The sequence below is a fragment of the Apostichopus japonicus genome, chromosome 17 (assembly GCF_037975245.1).
Source record: "Apostichopus japonicus isolate 1M-3 chromosome 17, ASM3797524v1, whole genome shotgun sequence".
NCBI lineage: Eukaryota > Metazoa > Echinodermata > Holothuroidea > Aspidochirotida > Stichopodidae > Apostichopus > Apostichopus japonicus.
In genome coordinates this window covers 33,392,837-33,413,031 of record NC_092577.1, presented here as the reverse complement: position 1 = coordinate 33,413,031, position 20,195 = coordinate 33,392,837, and the positions used below count along the sequence as shown (strand labels likewise).

The window sequence follows — 20,195 nt, the reverse complement described above, 5'->3', positions numbered from 1 at the left end:
TTATTTGCTTTTACAGCTTGCTATATGCAAAAAGTTGAATATTAACAAGGACTTTGTACTAACGGTAAAGTACTATCTCAGCTTTAATCACAACTAAATCAACATAAACCTAGTAATGGACATGTTTTGTATCATATACATTGTACATAATAACCCAACTTGCGTCAGTATACCAGGAATTATCGAACTCAAAATAACAACGTTATATGTCCATGTTGCCTTTTATTTAAGGTAAGGGTTTAATCACTCTCAATTTCGTAAAATCGTTCCTGGAAATTTGAGTTTGAATCATCTCAATTTTTACCGTGTAAAGCCGCAAGCTGTAACCTTTACCTTTCGTAGTACTAAGGTAGTATACAACAGTCGTCTAACTGTACGGGTAATGGTCTTCACGCATATAGCCTATACTGAGCTTATACAGAAAAGTTCAAAGATTACTTGCCGAAATGTCAAAACACGTATGCAGAACGACTGGATCATAGCTTAATATCTTTGTAATAATAATAGTCTACGCTGCTGTTAGTTTTCATAAGCAATCATATGTAGCAACACGTACTCGGCCATTAATGACTTACTCATTTATATATACAGTATTCAGTACAAAACTGTGGTAAGTAGAGATTATACCCTACTTATCGTAAAGGCTTTTAAAACTGCTTCTATATTGTCAGTATGCCATGATAAGGTTTTTTGTACAACTATAGTCACTCGTTTCGTTGATTTCGTATATTTATTTGTTTTTTCCCCCACAACATATATATATACAACAAATGTAGCGAACATATAGAGAGTTATGGAATTCGAAAGAAAGTGCATCAGGAAACCCTTGTGGGCTTATCTAGTGATACACTCCCTGTACATAGAGTACACGAATAACTTACAAAAAAGAATTAAGAAAAGAACTAAGAAAAAGAGAAGAAAGGAAGAAAAGGAAAAGAAGGAAAGAGGGACCTCAATCTCAGTATAAGTTGAAGTAAAATCTCTTTAATTTGTATTTACTATTGCATTATAGAAACCTTTTTATACGGTATATAGCATTCCATGTATATAATGCGACAAGGTAACAGTTTACATTCTGCCCGTACACTGTCGATTTTTCTATATAGGGAGACAAGGGCGTAGGAACCGTGGGGGCTGGGGGGGGCGCCAGCCCCCCAGTGAAAAATGTGGTGGGGCGGAAGTATCATTCGGCCCCCCCCCCCGCTTCGCAAGTCAGAAAACCCCTTTTTCATTTCCAAATGAGAAAAAAATCTCATTTGGAGCACCAAATTGCATCTAAGGCCAGGTGAAAATGCAAAATTATTTACAAAATGGAGTGGGTGTGCTATATTGCACCAAATTGCATCTTAGACCACCTGAAAATGCAGGGGGTCACCCCCTCCCCTTAGACCCCTCCCCCAGGCCGGCCATCAGTCTTCAGCCCCCACTCAAAAGTACATTCCTACGCCACTGTAGGGAGAAGTCGTTTATACGTTGAAACACACCATCGGTTTGGTTTTAAAACTTCTTCAGTTCTGCATATTTAGTCATCCACGGTCTAACAATGGCTGACGTCACAAGAGTTACAACGGTATACACGTCAAACCCCCAGCCAGCACAGTATGTCTCGCAACCAGTACAGGTAGTCAACAATTTGTTGTTTTCTATAAGTGTTCACATGTAGTGGTGGCGCCAAGGGGGTACGAGGTGGGGGGGGGGGGTATTGGCCCCCATTCAAAGATGCCTGACCCCCAGTTTCCCAGTCAGCTGCGGTAAAACATGAAACATTTTCCATTGCTGTCAAACTTCCTCTATGTGGGTAACATAAGGCTAACAGAATGCAAAATGTTGACCCCCACAGGGCTATGAAATACATTCTAATGAAATTGTGGTAACGGGGGGGGGGGGGGGGTTAGGACGTGTTCCCTATCCCTAAATTTTCCCGTGACGTGCACTTACACAGGTGAGATTTTGCACTTCCAAAATGTTCACCCAGTTGTTTGCTTGCCCCCCCCCCCCCACTTTGTAAATTTCAGGTGCCGCCACTGATTGTCAATCTTATATACTTCATATGACTATATGGTTATGTTTTCGATTTCTCTTTATATCATTGATAATACTTTATCTACGTTCTTAATATTTGCCTTGCTATATGCCTGTATATTTTGATGGTTCCTGTTCCTCTCCTGTTGTTGTTCCTATAGGTTAGGCCTGATAAGTTTATGGGGTTATAGGTAAATTATAAGGAAGGTAAATAACTCATTAATAGGATTAGGTTTTCATTAAACAAACGGAAGCATTGCAATGATAAAGGGAACACAAAACGTAAGAAACAGATATCACGGAGCCATCCTACTTATTCACGTTCTTCATTCTTCTTCTTTCTATTCCTGCCCCCCCCCCCTCACTCCCAAACACACACATACTTCTTATTAACATTTGAATTTTTATTGTCCTTTATAAAGTTATTATGTTTCCCTTTCTCCTTTAACTTTTGTCAAATGTTCTTTGTTTCTGTTTTAGTTTTCTCTGCCTCTTGTTTCTTCCTGTCCTATCACCAATTTCTTTAGATCAGTACAGTGCGGGAACACACTACCTTCTTAGCAGAAAATGTGACTGCTTGTAAGCAGAATGGCGGATTCCAGGCAATCTTGGGAATATTCTGCATTATATTTGGTATCGTCAGCATATGTCTGGACTGCTACTACTCGGATATTGCGACTGCCATATGGGTTGGATTTTGGGTACCAAATACTTCTTTCTTCGAACTTCTGTATTTGTTTTATCCTTTAATTTCCCATTTGTGGTTAATTAATTCGTCATTGTCAGCTTTACAAAGCTTTGCAAGGAAATATGTTGGTATCTTACTACAGCTTTTAAGGAAAGACAAGGAACGCGGGAAATAATATATTATTCTAACCCAGCAACAACGAACGAGGATATACAAGAAAGCTACGCTAAACTATCAAGGGTTTATGAATTCAGCAATGATACATTATATCTCATTGAGGAACAGAATTTCTCTTTCATGTTTTGTTGTAAAATTAAGCTCACTAAATCAAAATGATGATACATAATTACAACCAAACACAGGTTATTAACTTAAAAGATTACTTCAGACGAAATGTGCGGTAATAGCGACCAATTTTAAAATTGGGTAGGCCACCTACCGTAGGCACTTACGAATGATTTCTAATAGTTACTCTAACATTATCACCTTGGAATTCTGATATCGCCTTGGAAGAGACCGAGTATTCTGCGAGTAACCAAAATGTAGTACCACCAACTTTTAATTTAACAAGATGTGTAAATAGCCCATCTGTTCTGCTGTTAGGTAATACCATTTATTCAATGTTCCTTTCCTTTGCCCTTTTAGTTTATGGTTGCCGGTGGAAGTGGTAGAAAAGTGGCCATATATCGAGGTGTAATGGCTCAGAGGTCGGTAAGTTGTCCAAGTAGAAGTGGCAGCAGTAGTGGCAGCAGCAGTAGTAGTAGTAGTATTAGTAGTAGTAGATCTATGTGATCAACTTAATTACAGACTAATTACAGACTACAATTATCCTCAGCAATTGCTAGTTCTCATCAAGCGATATTGTGGTATGATACTTGATATTATTTGGTTGATTATAGAGACTTGATATAGCACTTCAGTCCGTTCCTATCGGTGAAGTGCCGTACAGTGACAACTTGAACTACATAAATATATTCAAGATAGACACATAATTTGTGACTGTTGAAGCAACGTGCTAACGACAGTAACATATTCCCCTACAATCTCCTTGATATGGGGATCTTGACCAGTGCCGGATTAACCCAGTGACAAAAGTAACTTATGCTATGGTTCCCAACATTTTCAAGGCCCCCCCACGCTAAATGCTTGCAAGCTATCAGTTCCGATTCAGTGACTATACTTTGCTCTATTACGATAGTACTATACTGCCCTCAACTGTTATGAACGACTGGGTGTTTAAAGTTAGCGATTTTAGCCAATTGTCACCTTCAATTGGGGTTATTATTTTAACACAGTAATTAATGGGAGTGTGGTTATCTATTTCATAGATATAAGACCATTTATGTGTATTTGTTTTTTTAGGGCCCCTTTATAAGATAAGGCCCCGCACTAGCTTAATCCGGCCATGCAGGTCTTTGACCAAATACACCGAATCATCATGCCGTGTTGTGACGCTTCTACAGTGTTACAATATCTACAAATGTGACGAGACAAGCTTTTGCTAAGCTAGATCCAATAATGAAGCAAGTTTCGTCAGAATTAATATCTTACGTTATTTTTTTCTTTCGACAGCTGTCGCGTTTCATGTGGATGAGTACAGTGGCTATTGTCTTAGCAATAATGCTATGTATTTTGATGTGTGTTGCTATATCATATGAAGATAGCTACAACTACGACACAGTGAGTAGTCCACATGTATCTCTTATCATGAGATGTATATAATACAAAAACTGTGGCCTTGTGCCGATGCCTATGTAGACGGTCTGGGCTGAGATGGGAATGGGTATAGGTCTGAAAGAGGAAAGGGAAAAGGATATGGAAGTGAATGTTAGGCTTGGAGGATAAGGAAATATGGACGGGGAGGGGGGCGGTAGAGGGAGGGGGGGGGAGAAGAGAGAATAAAATAGGATCGGAAGATATGGGGCTGGGCACGTCAACAGAAGTGGCATATGGAGGAAATGGGCCAAATAATAAGTTTGGAAAAGAGGCGTGACAAACGGAATAGGTTTGGTAGAGGAGGGATTGAGGAAAGGTATTGAATTAAAAGAAGAGAGACGATGAAAGGAATATGTTTGTAGAAGATGAAGAGGGGACAATAAGTGTGGTTGAAGAGGAGAGGGAATTGGATGGGGGTTGGTATGGTGAGGGCAATAGGAATAAAGGGAGGGGAAATGATAGAGACAGGGAACTGAATATGGTTGGAAGATGGGGATAGGGGGGTGGGGGGGGGGGGAGCGGCGGAGTGGGAGGGCAAAGTACCGAAATTATCGTTTATTACAAAGCAATTGCATTTCAAATAGAACTATATAGAATGAAAGAAAAGGAACTGACAGTGGTGGTATGTTTCGGTCACTTCCATGGAAAGATTCTTTTAACTTATCAAATCATCAAATATCTAGTAATTAGCTATCAAAGTCTATACGTTTCTGTATTTGTTGTCTCCTAGAGTTTTAAATTATCATATGTAAGTTTCGTTTCTTGCATCAACGTTTGGAATTCTCTCAATCTAATGAACTAACACTAACGAAAATTACCTATTCTTTGCTATGTGAATTATACTCATGTTTCTTTTGCAGTACCGGCTCTATAAACAGCGAGTGGCTATGGAGTCTGTGATTTTATCGCTTAGCTTCTTGGAGATACTGGCTGCCGGAAGAGGAATGGGAATATCCCAGAAGACCTTGCGAGAAGCTAGACGGCAAACAACAGTAAGTGGTTGAGGCGGTAATATATATATATATATACACACACACACACACACATATATATATATATATATATATATATATGTGTGTGTGTGTATTAATAATGAAAACATACCTGTTATAATAAGATGGAAACTGTCTATAGTTAATAAATATTCATTCAAGGAATGTTTAAATTTATGAAATATAATTACGTACGACTGCTTCCTTTATTTATTTTTCTCAAGGTGATAACTCAACCAGGCACTGTAACTGTTCCGGTCCCAAACGGTCCCGGGTACCCTAACAACGTTGGTGGTACATATGGTGAGTGTCCTTGTTAATACAATGAAAGTAAATAAATTCCATGGGTTATATTCACTAGCCTATATTTAATAAAATACATAACCTGCTCTTCCCCAAAGCCGGTTTCTTCTTTACTGATGTGTATCGTGATAACTGGTAGATACCGGTGGAAGATACGGAAGGTATTAGTGGGCGTGGCCCAGGGAGCGAGGGCGCAGTGCTAACACGTTTCCAAATATGTAGTTAGGTAGATAGGAAAGTGCAATTGTGGAGTGGGGGACATGTAAGAGAGGAGCGAAATACTAAGAAATCCTTTTCTTGCATGGATGATACATTTCGAGGAGAAGCAACGAGTAACATGGACTGCGAGCAATAGAAGCGATAGGTTACTTGCAAGGAAGGTACCATAGGTAATCAAAAAGTAAGTAAAGTTGGAGTAGGTTGGTCGAAACGAAAGGCAAGCAAGATGAAGAAAGGTGAGGAACAGCAAGATAAAATGGTAGCATACAATATAATAATTAAACTATGGTTTGATAAGTCTGCTTATTTGTAGGCATATGTAAACCGTAAAGAAGAGAAAACACTGCAGCGGTATGATCAAGCTAGTTTAAATGAGTTAGCAGAGGTTAGCCTAAATGCTACTTGTTGTTACAGAAGGTAGGTATAGATAAAAACGTATAAGGAAAGGTGGGCAAGCTGAATAAAGTAATGGTAAATATAAAGGTTTACAGTCTTGTTCAAGGGCCAAGGCCCTCTCACACGACTTTGCAACTTAATCGCTGGTCATTGGTAACTTGTCACACCCATACACCAAAGTGTGCACAATTCAATCAATCTCTCCTGGGGCACCACAGTGCACCACATCCACGTGTGCCCCGGGGGACTTCCCATAGGGTGCAGCCACAAACCGGCTCACACAATTATATTTAAAAGTTGCCTCGCAAGTCCCAATTTGTACACCTGGGTGAAGAGAGGCAATGGAGATAAAGTGCCTCGCCCAAGGACACAACGCAATGATCTGGCCAGGGCTCGAACCTGTAATCCTTAGATCACAAGTCCACTGCCTTAACCACTTGACCACAACGCCCCAAGAATTATCCACACATGTTAAGAAACAGGCAAGGAATGCATGTTTGAGGGGTTATAAGTAAATTATAAGGAAGGAAGCTAAATCATTCGAAGGTTAATATGAGGGTTTGTCATCGAACAAACGTAATAAAAACAATGAAAAAGAACTCCCCAAGAAACAGATATCACGGTTTCACTGTCGTTTTCTCTTCTTCTCTACAGCCTATCAGACAGACTATGGTGGTTCTGCAGTACACCCACCCCCTCCTCCTCCCCAGTACGGGTTTGTCCATCCCCAGCAGCCAGGCCCACCGACGACGCCGCAGCCTCCGGGCTACGGAACAATCGACAGCAAACCCCCGACATATTGAACTTTTAAATTGTAAATCAATTTACCACTTGCATATCCTTCTTTTGAGGATATAGCCAGGGGGTGGGTGGGTGTGGGTGGGGGAGCAACCCCCTTTGAGCACCCCGAAAATGTAATTGAACTAAAAGCAGGAAATATCATTAAAGCCCTCTTTTCAGGTTGATGGAAGCTAAGCGACCCTTCTCAATCTTTCCCCTGGAAGTTCGTCTGCTACGTAGTTCCTGCTACGTGGGAGAAATTTTGGGAAAAAATGTCTTTTTACATCATGGCGCTCTGTTAAGTTTAATAATGCTCCCTTTGTGAGAAGTACCCCTTTTATAATTCTGCTCCCCCCCCCCCCCTCGGGAGAATTCAGTCACGGTATGTTAATATATGTTTGAGTCTGAGTACAGGGGAAAGAAATCACCCAAAGAGACTTTTAAAATGAAAGTAATTACTCTCTCTCTCGATTTTCCCCCGTAACATACGTCTTGATTATGTGTTACTGCTGGCTATAGTGTTGGTAACATGGTATCATAATAAGTAAATGCACTGTAGTTGATCTGTTACTACATCACTACTTTCAATAAAACATGAAAAGATTTTTGACATGAATGCTATCAATAACCTGCAAGAAAGCAAGCTGAACTTAAGATTGTTCATGTAATCATGGAATATTCACCCTAACTTGTCAGTCTCAGATGTCTCTGGTTACAGACATTTCCATCTATTTCGCGTAATCACTATACCTGCACTTAAGTCATAGAAATGTTGCAGTTGTATTTTATTCAATGAGAATATATTATAACATTTGTTATAATACTGATATATTATTATAAGTTGATACATATGTAATTAAGGCAATATTCTAATTTTGCTTTCCAGGCACTTCTCGCTATTTGTTGTTGTAATATCTTACATACAAAACCAACAGCTTATACTATTTCTTCTCAACTTGATATATATATTGATAACACTTGAGAAAGTCATGGAGAACTTGGCCGTAAAGTAAAAATACTGCAATGTCTCTTTAATTTTCTTATCATTCTTTGGAAGATTAATTGAAAAGCACACTGGCCTTTTCATATAATTAAAAAAATGTAACATGAATGGCAGGTTTTACAACTAACTTGCCACATTTTTTGCTTAATGTCTTTAGCCAATTATTCTAGACAGACGTTTATTCCAGATAACTATGTTACTAGTCTGTTTCGCGTAACCACTACATATAATGAATTCATTCAAACGCTTCTATTGTATTCTAACCAATGAGAACTTTTGTACGTTACTGAGATTAAATAAATATATGGATTGTGTTAAAACAAAAACGATTAAAGCTTTGGTTTGCGCTATCCTTGTTTCTCTCTTAAAAACATTTGATATTTCAGCCATAAATTCCATGACCACTCGACCTAACTAGGATTTGCCTATCATAAGAACCATGTTAACTACCAGGCGCGTATCCAGGATTTTCAAATCCGGGGGGCGCGAATTACTATCTAAGCGGAGCGCCACCATCAGTTGGCGCGCAGCGTACAAGAAAATTTCTTGTTTTGAAACCCCCCCAGATCACCGGAAACGGCACTTCTCGGGCTTGAAATGACCAACCAGATGTACACTTTTTGCCTGAGAACCAGGTATTTCCTAATAGTTTTTTTTTCCATCCATAACCTTTTTGAAGTTTGTCAACCCGGCACACATCATGTTCGACCTGATGGCATCTCCTGTGGGTCTTTGCTTTTGTAGGTGATTCTACGTCGCGGCCCACAATACCCGTCAGCCCCACTTTTCAAGGTTTTAAGCCCCATATTTGTTCAGAATTTGAAAATTTACATTTCTCGTGAATAAACTCACTTCAAAACATACCCATAATGTTGTACAAAATTTCATCTATGGACAACCAATATAGAAAAACTTCCTTGAACCCCTAACAGACCGGTCAAAATTGCACGAGTAGAGGGAAGTGTGATGCAGAATGTTGGTCAGAAATTTTCGAAAATTCAGACACAGTTAATTTATTGGTGTAGAAACATTAAAACCTCTTATAACGGCTATTATAAAACTTGGTTGAAGGAAATGAAAAAATAGCAGATATTTCCGAAACCGAACACTACACACATAGGCGTAGGAGGCGCGGCGGCAGTGGCGGAGCTAGGGGTATTGGTCAGGAGTGGCGAGAATGGTCTGTAGGAGCGCTTTCGACACTATCTAAGCGGAGCGCCACCACTGGTTGGCGCGTAGCGTACAGAAAATTTGTGAATAAAGATACTCCCTAGATCGCCGGAAATGACCCTTTCCGGGCCTGGCTAATTTGCAGATAAACGAAGAATAAATAAGTGTCATCGCCAAATTACAGCAACAAAATGTGAGAAATGTCAATAAGTAGATGAGAGCGCAATAAAAAAGTTAATAATCTAGAATAAGTAAAAAGTGGTGAAGAGCTGAAAAAGGCGCCAGCAGTCCATTTGAGTCCGTCAGGGGGGGCATCCACCCCCCGACCGTATGGACGCTCCGCCACTGCGCGGCGGGGGTGCAGCCCCTAATTCGCCATTACTAATGTAAAAGAGAGTTTTGACATAATTGGACCTCCATGCTTTTTATACATCTACATGAGACATGTCGTTGTTTACATTAGCATCCCGCGAAATACTGCGCAATTTGAACGGACCGTACGGTACATGATGGCATGCGATGTAATAACCGATGCTTAGTAGTAGTAGTAAGTTGAGCCTCGTCTATCCGACATGCTCAGTGATTAACCTCCGCCACGTATCACGATCTTGCGCAAGGTTTATTGCTTCTTCGAAATTGTTAATATTAATGTCCTTGAATGATGCTTGCTTATATGATATTGACATGAACACGTTGAACGCGCTTTGCGCGCGAAAATTTTTGGTTATTTTTTCAGGCAAGTCGGACAGTTTTGAGGCTTTTCATCCTGGAACGCCATTTTCATGCTCACTGATATGATGTGATATCTGCTGTTTGCGTTACAAATTCGAACAGGCGCGTAGCGAGGAATTTGCCAAGGGAGGGGCGAAGCCTGTAGGCAAATTATCTAAGCGTAGCGCCACCATAGGTTTGCGAGAAGCGTACAAGAAAATTTTGGCCGAAAATGCCTCCCAGATCGCTGGAAATGGCACTACCCAGGACCATTTGTTAGCGCGAAGCGTACAAGCAAAGTTTGGCCGAAAATGTCTCCCAGATCGCTGGAAATGACACTTCCCAGGCCTTGTAAGTTGCCTCTAAGCACTTTCTATTTTGAAATTACTTAGCGATATCATTTTAAAAAATGCTGAATGGGGGGGGGGGCGGGCGGTCGCTCCCATCCCAAAATGCGTCATGTTCCCCGACGACACGGTCGAGTTCGAGACCAGCCACAGTTGGTTTCATAGCACAATTCTACACACGCGTTATGATAGACCATATATAGTACATATATAGATCGTTAGTGAGAGAGGAAAATGGAAACGTCAAAAAATGGAGTTGTCGGTGTAAGGGGTAGGGTGAGTCACACTTTAACGAAATCATTGATCCGTCACTGGCTACCCTTTAGCGCTGTAATGATGTCACTGTTCCTCTTTCTCTCCCCGGTGTCTTCGCGTTTTTCTTTTACTCCCTCCTTTTCTCCTTTTTCTCTTTTTCTTCTTTTTCTTTTCCCTTCCTTCCTCTCCTCCTCCTCTTTTTTCCCCTCTTTTTTCCTTTTTCTTCTCTTTTTTTCTCTCCTCTTTTTCTTACCCGGGGGGCGCGCGCCCCCAACGCCCCCCCCTGGATACGCACCTGACTACATTGTTGTTTCATCAAAAGTGTAATGACAAAATTTATTATTTCACTTCCTAACGATGACGTAGATCATCCATAATTTTGTCGTACTTTATGAGTGGTGAAACAGATCACTTTTGTTCTGGCACCTCGTCGATCTCGAAGGTGACAAGTGGTATAGATTTCGTCCAATCAGGAAGCTTCTAACATACTTCCCATCTGCTACTCCAAACCCTGATCTAATTGGAGAATTACCTTGAAATATTTCTATGCTGGGCCAATCCATCTCTATCATGCATATATAATATATACGTTGAAACTCATTTGCATAATAATTAGTAGGGTTTAATTTCCTTAGGCGCAGTTGTTCCACGCACACTATCAGTGATATCTTACACCAGCTGACCTTAACATGAGGTCAATATGAACGCTTGATTCACAACAGTAGACTTTCGTTGTGAAACAGAGTAACACACAAAGATTGGACAACAGGGGATTTACCCAGAACCAGTCGATGAGACAGTATTGCCCAAGTAGCCAGTTAATGATTGACATAATTCTCTGGACTGTTTGTATTCCTGACTATAGTTCAGTGTATATGCAAGCTTAAGTTGAGAATGCCAGAGTCCACTGCTGTGAGCTTTGAACTAACCTAATCGGCGGAAGTTAATTTATCACACCACACCACATCACACGACACCAACCGATGGTTCTGTAGTGGTTTACAAGAGCCAGCTTTCAGAGAAAGAGAGAGGGATGTGGAAAGAGAGCTATAAAACAAACTTCAGCTCTTAGAAGTTATTTAGGATGTTGAGTAGATTTCGATAAATTTTTCACAGTTTTTGTTCTATTAACGAGCAGTGACGGCTACTCATGACAGAGCTTGAAAGAATAAAATATAATCCTCAGTCTATTTTAGTGACTTAACGTTGCATAGACTGCAAAATTGATCTCGTTAAAAAACGGTTTAACCCGTATTCGTTTTCATAATTTCTTTCATTGATCTAATTTTTTTCTCTTTGATTTATTCTGTTGCAAATGGTAACTACTCGTAAAAGATTCCATTCTCTTCTAATTTCTTGGATTGAGGAAATTTTTCTCAACACAATGGCGTTATGAATATGAAACTACGTCAAAGATGGGACTGGGCGAGTCCACGATATGAATATTAAAGTCCAATTACCAAGCTAGTCCAGAAGATAATTAAGAACGTTCGTGATACACAATGACAGTTTTCCAGTGGAAAGGGAAATATTTTACATTGCCTCGTCACCGATCAGTTGAGATGATTTTGTTTGCTTTGCAGTAACCAATTAACCCTGTGAGTATATAGAGACTTTGTACCAGAGCGTCCGTTTTTCTTCGAAGATGATTAACCAGTACTATATAGCATCTCTGTATACCACAGTGCTTGACACAGCCTGTTACATACACAAATCTTACGAGTATCCGAACGCATTCCGAATTTAATAAGTTGTAAAAACCTCGAAGAGAAAGTTTAAATCGTAGTATTTATTGGTGAGTATTGTTTTCAATTCTTCTCTCTTTCTTTCTCTGCATTCTCTTTTACATATCATTCAGTATATAATTATATGATACAATAAATCAGTTCACGAGACAGTCAGAATTTCTGACAAGAGTATTTAATTTGTAGGTCATTAAAAAGACCCACAGGAATCTTATCTGGGTGTGCTCTAAGCTTGATGATGAATGAGTTAGCATTAATTTTCATAGTAATCCGCTAGTCGTAGTTTCTTTATATATTCAAAACTCTGTTAAACCTTCTATATACATTGTTGTCTAAATATTTTAGTCGGTCATTCCTCCACGATCCTCAAGTTCATTCCCAAAACCAATTATGCCAAAAAAAAAAAAAATGTATATATATATAACCCTTTTTTATAGTTGTTTTTAAGACATGATCGTCCTGTAAACAGCATACGTTCATCAATTAAGTGACATAACTATAATAAACAGACTATTAGGTCATTTCCCTCTCAACTTCACGAAACATTTTCTTGGGGCCTCAAATGACATGTTTTCAATGTGTTAATAAATTTACAAACTCAAATGGTATTGAATGTCATCCAAAGAATTCCCTTCTTGTTCATATGGAATCTATAGAGATTATGCTCTGGGTGGAGTTATAAGAATTTATAAAACAATGGATTAACATGATAACATTAAGGCCTGCACGGAGGTGTCGACGTCATCATCAATGTAACCTCATAAGCAGCATTCCAGAGAATTAAAAGAGTCTTTAAAGCTTAATATATATTGAGCACCAAAGGTATAGCTAAAGACACATTACCATGCAGTTCTCAAAGTGACGTTTTTTCTGGACATTAATAATTATATCAAGACTAAAGAAATATACTTCAAGTCATTTTCAGTTCTTGTATTCCAGTAACTCTATACGAAGTGATATGTATATAGTATTGCAAGTCGGTGACCAAGATAAATAGGGACTTTGGTATGATTATATACTCAAATCTCTCATTTTTACAGTAATTTTATTTTATATTTTTATTTCATATAGCTCAGAGTTCAAATGGCACATCAACAAGGGACAGCTACGGTTACCACGGTGTACAATGCACCATACCCTATCGCAAACCAAGCTGTTCAGGTATAGGCTACTACAATGTTCATAACTTTGTCGTGGTATAGGATAAGATATAAAATTATATTGGCATTGGATAACGTATACTACTTTTGAATTGAAAGGATAATGAGTGATGTTCATCGTTATGTATCTACCCCCCCCCCCCGGCCGAACGTCTTTAGGCATATGTGGCACATCGATTAAAACGAGTGAACGACATAATCTAACATGCAGAAGATGATTCGGTCAGTTCCTCACATGCAAACCTCAGTAGGAAGATATAACACATTTACGACCTCAAATAACATATTTCAATACATAACAAATTTATTAAGGGCAAAATGGCGTCGAATGTCATTCAAGTGGGGCTGTGTTGAATACACAAAGGGCTTATTTCGATGGAGTTGCTAGAAATTTAGAAAACAATAGATTAATATTAACATTTAAGTCCACACTGACCAAAAGCACACGTCATCGTCGAATTTACTGTTAAAGGGGTATTCAAGAGATTTAGTATATTTTAAAGGTAAATATCCCTGTAAACCGTTACAGTCATAGAAAAACCATGACTTGCATGCACTTAATATTTTATCTTTCTGTTTTCCTTTAATTCCCTTTCTATCAAGACTCAAAATTCTGTCTGAAGTTCACCAGTATATATGCCATGTTCGTTTTTCTTCGCTACTATAGGTTAGAAGAGTTGAGATCACCTTTAATGCAGCCGACGTTACAGCATGCAAACTAAATGGATTCTTCCAAGTAGCAGTTGGCATTTTGTGTTTGATCTTTGGCATCGTGGCAATTTGCATTGAATGTTACTACGGTGATGAAGCAGTAGCACTCTGGTGCGGTATTTGGGTATGTTGTTAACCGTTCAGTTGAATTAGCAGGTATAGGCTATAGGGACTTTTGTTCGCAAAATTGGCGGTGACATAATTTCTACTACAACGTATATACTGAAATAGGTGTAAATTTAAGTATTATGGAAATTTGATGTACCTGATAAAGCAAGAAGAGTCCCGGTCAAAATGGATAAGGCGATCTAAGGATCACAAGTTTGAGTCCTGGCCAGATCGTAACGTCGTGTCCATTGCCACTCTTTGTCAAGGCGTATAAACGGGGACCAGCGAGGTAAAATTGTACATAGCGATGCGCGCTGGTTTGCGGCCGTACCCTTAATGTGAATTTTCCCAGGGAACATGTTGATGTGACTCACTGTAGTGCAACAGGGGGCGACTGTTTGAATTGTCAGCCGATGCTCATAGCTGGTACAGCGTTTTCTTTTGCAAATATCTAATGTTGATCGATTTAATACTGTTGGAAGGAACCTTTAATCCTAGTTGACAATTTATATCATGGCAATGGGCGTATACAGAGAGAACTTCCAGCCAGTTACGCGAAATCCGTTTTGAAAATGTGCATGACAAAACTATCAGAAGGAACATAAGTACGCCAGTATCGATTCCACACATATAACATGAATGTATTTCCCTTATGTTGATTGTTATCCCTCTTTGTATTTTTTTTTTTGCATCAATTTAGTTTATATTTGCTGGGTTTTGTGGTATGAGCGTGGGACGTTACCAAGGTTACATGGCCCAAAAATCGGTAAGCTAACAAACCTTCCTGTCATAATTTCCTTTATTTAGCAATCATTATATTCCACGGATTTATCAAGCATGGTTTCTGATCAAATAACGATTTCTGTTTTTGGTTTTTTACATATTTCGATATATTTCGATGCCATCATCATTTTTCTGTAATTAATTTTAATTGAAACGAATGAACTATTAATATCAACAAACAAAATAATAATAATAACAAAAACAGCAACAGCAAACACAACATCACCATGATCAAGAACAGCACAATAATCAAGAACAGCAACGACAAAACAATAACTGCAACATGAACAACAAAAATACTGATCAACATAATGCATGATGCTCATTGCTGCTAACAGTTCTTGCTTTTATTTATTTTACTACACTTGCACTTCCGGTTGATTAGATCAGTATATATAAAGTTTCAAAGGTGGAATAATGACAGAGTCAAGCAATAGATAATCTGATAGACTGTCTTTCCCTTCGTGAATAGACGTATGTATGTATGCCTGTAAGTATGTATATTAGATCCCCCTGCAAGCAGGAACTCGCGAAGAAGCTATCATTGGCTTATCAAAGCCGCAAGCTGACCGAAGTCAGTCTCTTACATTCATATTTAACGTCCATGTCTATTGTCAAGTGTCAACAACTCTGTAACTAGACGACATACATTTATCTTGGAGTGACTCGAACTCTGGACCTTATGATTGAAAGGCACCGGCGTCAATCACTGAGCTAACACTCCCTGATCAACTTGGTAAAGCCTAGATCAACTTGGTATACTACATGAAGACCTCACCTTCTCACCCGAACCGAATACCTGTTATAATACCATGTACCATTTATACTCAAGTCTAACAGGTCACAAATTTAAGAATGTTATACATAATTGCTGAAAAGTTGTCAATTTTTTTTATATTTTTTTTAACCGACATTGAGAAATGTTCAATATGACAACATCAATTGTATAGTTGAACAGCGAAATGAGTTCATGACCTTTGAGCATGCATGAGTGCAGTGTTAACCATTGGGCGTAGAATCCGTGATGGAGGGAGGTGGGGGGGGGGGCATGTTCCCCCGCTTGTTGAGCTTTGGGAGACGTAACACAAAATATCCCCAACGTTTCAGGCCTCTAATGCAAAAGGAAATTTCAACCATCATGAAAATAACACCATCGTGAAGGGATTTCCCTTACAGCGTTATTAAAATATTCCGGATATCCGGGTATTGATAACAGCGACGAATGTGTTGTAGTATGACGTCATTCTGATGTCCATATGTGACGTCATCTTCGATTGATCCGACTGGTCTCGTCGCACCCCACCCCCACCTCAAAAAAATCTATCTACGCCCATGATGTGAACGTTCCTTGGGCTTTCTAGGATATAGGGAACCAGCATACATGTTGTTAAAGGCATTAAAGACTCGCCCCAAACCGATGGTGGTGTCTAACACTTCTGTTACACCTCAATCGAAACTAGGTCAGATTACCGGCGTGAGACGTTTCTTTGTGCGCGAGTCTTCACACCCTTTAACCTTTCAACAGGATCGTCGCCTATATTATGTACAGTCTTTCATTCTATGATTCAACAACCTTTTTCTGTTACAGTTAATGCGATATATGTGGCTGAGTTCAATCTCGACTTCGTTCGCTATAGTCTTAATCGTCTTTATGAGCATGTCGGTAGCATGGGAACCGTATGTGATATCTCCGTACTATTACGTAGTGAGTATTAACTATATACGTAAGGGGAAAAATATAGAGTGAGAGATTGTGAGGTGGAGAGAGAATGAAAGAGAGAGAGAGGGGGAGGGGTGAGAGGGGGGTGTCGGGGGTGAGAGGGGGGTGTCGGGGAGAGATAGAGAGAGAGAGGGAACCGACAATAGGACAGATCAATTACTTCGATAGCTATAATGTAATTAAAGAGATTGAAAGATTTCGTCAACGTAGTGTAGCACTGCATGTAGCAGCAAGTACTTTGGAAGGCTCATTTAAGAATTCACTCTAAGAATGTGCTGCGCATGTGCAGTTGTAACCAGTATATGATTTATCGAGTTCACCAGTAGGAACATGACAGTGTCATTTGCAGAAGAAGTGTAACCGCGTGTTTGTGTACTCTGCAAACCAGGGCCGTAGCCACTGGAGCCCCCCCCCCCCCCCGCGCGAAACTGTATGACATTTCACTAAAAGTGTTGTTAAAATGGTGGAAATGAGCACGGTTTAGCATTTGAGCCCTTATTACCCTTTCAAAAATTCATTATTGTGGGAGGGACACTCCTTCCTACGGCGGATAACAGAAACCCATATACCGTTAAGTTATGACGTTTACACGACGTGACGGCCTTTCATTTCTTATACTTAATACATGTCATCCTGTGCGCATATTTTTTATCAGCCTCCTAGAAGAACTCGTCTAGCTATTGATGCCACCATACTAACACTCGCATGCCTGGAGTTCCTTGCCGCCTTACACGGTTCCTGTATCGCTCGAAAAACTTCAAATCGTGCCGACAGGAAAACTACTGTAAGTTTTTGTTCGATGACGCCAGGGGCGGTCTGACGGTGATCTGGGGCCCTGGAAAAAAAATGTCATTGATCCTTCCCCCCCCCCCCAATGCCGGCATCGCCAGACATAAGAAAAAGGTGCACCCCCACCCCAAACCCCCATCACATTAAGATAAAGTGTACAGATTTATACCATTTCTGAATACAATTACTCCCCCCTCACACACCCCAAAAAAAAAACACTAAATATCAGTTGGAAAACATATTTTAGAGAAAAAAAATTGAAATAAAAATATGATTTAGAGATGATCGTCGTTACCTGTCGGAAGTACTGGCTGTTTTCGTGTTGCAAGGGTGTATTAATTGACTGAAATGGTTATAGGCAAATGTAAATGATTTTATAGGTAAGCATTTTATAACATTGATATCGCAAATTACGCTTTACCTCTTTACAACATTAAGATTACCTTGATTTATTTGTATTGTTCAGAATGAAAATCAAATTGATAGAGGTGGGTGGGGTGGGGGGGTTGGGGGGGGGGCGATGAGAGGAGAAAACAAAGGGAATGAGTGCATGTACATAAATGACACCTTATAACGCATAACGTGTTCATTGAAATACCCATCAAAAGCCAAACTCGAACGTTCTCTTTGTAGGTGTCAACGCAACCGGGAGTCTCTGCCGTTCCTGCAATCAATGGGTATCCAGCGGTTCAGACAAACGTCGCCTTCTGTAAGCACATGAATTTTGTCCCCCCAAAATCATCCTCATAGTTTTCATACTGAAGGCTTTACAAAGCTATTAAATCCAATGACAGAACACTTGTACTTGTGCATTTTAGCATGTGATAGTTAACTTAAATGGTGGTATCTCACGAGACACTGTCACCAATGTTTCTTTAAGTTTGAAGTCACCTGCATGTGCAGGTACGTGTTTCTTCGAATAAGTGACAAGTTGGAGAACAGTGGTAAACAGTGACTCTTTTCTTAAAAGAGAACCAAGAACACAGTTAACATATTCTATTATACAACACCTAATTGTATTCTGGTCATTTGATTGGTCAATTGCTCGTTGATTGCATGCAAAATCCGCTCTATTCCACTCTATGAAATAGAACCATGGGTTATACTTTTTTTGGTAGCACTTTTTTCAATGGTAAGAGAGCAGAGAAACCTGTCTGTTCAAAACAATCTGTGGCATGAGTGCATTTTACTCATCTTAATATAATATGTTGTATAAGACAAATAATGAATGGTTTCCATTCGTGCAATAGTGCAAATATTTCATTTGTTGAAAGATGTAATTTGTTCCATTCAACTCGGCTGCGCCTCGTTGAATGAAATATTTGCACTATTGCACTCATAAATATTCATTATTTGTATACTATATGATATTACTTTAGCCACTCTGCAATAAGGTATACAACATGTCCATGACAATACTTTCATGTACACTGTTGTGTAATTGGCATATAGACTAACATGGTCGATAAAGTATAGGTTCCTGTTAAATGTCATCGTGATGTTAACTGGCAGACGGCTTAACGTAAAAGAATCAGTAAAATCTTTCCTATTAATCTTGTTATAAATTGTATATTAAAACTCTCTACTGAAAAACAAGCATCGTCCACAAAAACGACGACACATGCATTCCCTTATAAACAACGTTTTGCACGACTTTAATTCTACGCTCAATATCTTTTCTTATTAGCAGCATATCCTCCTTCGTATGATCAGTCACAAGCCTACCCTCCTGTCCCACCTCAGGGATATTCTCAACAGCAGTACGGGTTTGCTCAGCCACAACCTGGACCCGCAACGATCGTTCCTCAACAGCAGTACGGGTTCTCTCAACCCCAACCACAGATGGCTCCAGCTGTACCTTCCGGTTATGCTTCAGCTGAGAGCAAGCCAACTATTTAGTGACTTTCGTCTTTATCGAAAGAATATACAGTTTTAATTTCAAGTATCGAATGCAGCTTTATTTAGTCAAAGTTTCATTTTACATTTTCGGCGTGCCATGTAAGAAACAGTATAGCGCTTGCATTTGAAAGCAGGATTTCGAGCTGGAGTCAGTTTTACTGAAAGAATTACAAAAGGAAGCAATCACACACAAGGTTGACCGAATAAATTAGAAGAAGACTTTACTTTCAATCGACTGAAAATGTGTTAAATTAATAATTATAATAATTATAATATTAAAAAACGAACAAAAACAACAAACTATCATATATTTCTACACAAAAAATTGTTTGCAGGATCATTTACTGAAAATGTCAAGAGGAAGTTCATTTTCAGCTTCTTTCCTTTGAAGTCATTTAAAGGACATGAGTGTCTTGATAAATTAGATCTATGGAATTTGCATATTGCATCAATATCGAAATGTGAATTAAACATTGGATATCCGGGACACCACTCCTGTTTTAGAACGACGGTCCGCAAAGTGCGGGACGCGAATCGCCGAAATCTTTTCGTTTGGTCGTCTGATGTTTCCACTGTGATTTGTTTTTATTAATTTGTAATTACACTTTGTTTTACGAAATATGATGATCAAGGGAATACAAAAATAATTAGTAAATGAATTGAGTTTTCGTAGTTATT

The 20,195-nt window shown here is 39.3% G+C and overlaps 2 protein-coding genes across 7 annotated transcripts; both read left to right on the top strand.

Annotated features, from left to right (window-relative positions):
• The first annotated feature begins 88 nt into the window (after positions 1-88).
• On the top strand, positions 89-8,453 carry LOC139984802 (uncharacterized). Of its 4 annotated transcripts, none has more exons than XM_071998863.1 (8): positions 89-231; positions 1,513-1,621; positions 2,550-2,723; positions 3,356-3,421; positions 4,283-4,390; positions 5,287-5,418; positions 5,643-5,721; positions 6,991-8,453. In XM_071998863.1, the coding sequence occupies exons 1-8, from the start codon at positions 116-118 to the stop codon at positions 7,137-7,139; spliced, it is 933 nt and encodes a 310-aa protein (XP_071854964.1). In that variant the 5' UTR covers positions 89-115; the 3' UTR covers positions 7,140-8,453. The 4 variants fall into 4 exon arrangements, with proteins under 4 accessions (XP_071854964.1, XP_071854966.1, XP_071854968.1 ...); XM_071998865.1 differs by having other exon boundaries at positions 1,456-1,621; XM_071998867.1 differs by lacking the exon at positions 89-231 and adding an exon at positions 330-349 and having other exon boundaries at positions 1,456-1,621.
• A 3,790-nt stretch (positions 8,454-12,243) lies between these two features.
• On the top strand, positions 12,244-20,172 carry LOC139984801 (uncharacterized). Of its 3 annotated transcripts, none has more exons than XM_071998862.1 (8): positions 12,244-12,397; positions 13,419-13,508; positions 14,175-14,342; positions 15,027-15,092; positions 16,698-16,814; positions 17,485-17,613; positions 18,252-18,327; positions 19,309-20,172. In XM_071998862.1, exons 2-8 carry the CDS (start codon positions 13,431-13,433, stop codon positions 19,515-19,517), a joined length of 843 nt encoding a protein of 280 aa, XP_071854963.1. In that variant the 5' UTR covers positions 12,244-12,397; positions 13,419-13,430; the 3' UTR covers positions 19,518-20,172. The 3 variants fall into 3 exon arrangements, with proteins under 3 accessions (XP_071854963.1, XP_071854961.1, XP_071854962.1); XM_071998860.1 differs by having other exon boundaries at positions 19,306-20,172; XM_071998861.1 differs by having other exon boundaries at positions 12,263-12,397; positions 13,424-13,508; positions 19,306-20,172.
• Positions 20,173-20,195: the final 23 nt, after the last annotated feature.

Bases quoted from the DNA above. Each gene is read 5' to 3' on its own strand.
- LOC139984802 (XM_071998863.1), top strand. From the start codon at position 116: ATGGACATGTTTTGTATCATATACATTGTACATAATAACCCAACTTGC. The intron at 1,622-2,549 runs GTAGTCAACAAT...CAATTTCTTTAG, and splicing joins ATGTCTCGCAACCAGTACAG to ATCAGTACAGTGCGGGAACA. The intron at 2,724-3,355 runs GTACCAAATACT...TTGCCCTTTTAG, and splicing joins CCATATGGGTTGGATTTTGG to TTTATGGTTGCCGGTGGAAG.
- LOC139984801 (XM_071998860.1), top strand. From the start codon at position 13,431: ATGGCACATCAACAAGGGACAGCTACGGTTACCACGGTGTACAATGCA. The intron at 14,343-15,026 runs GTATGTTGTTAA...GCATCAATTTAG, and splicing joins CACTCTGGTGCGGTATTTGG to TTTATATTTGCTGGGTTTTG. The intron at 18,328-19,305 runs GTAAGCACATGA...TTTTCTTATTAG, and splicing joins TCAGACAAACGTCGCCTTCT to CAGCATATCCTCCTTCGTAT.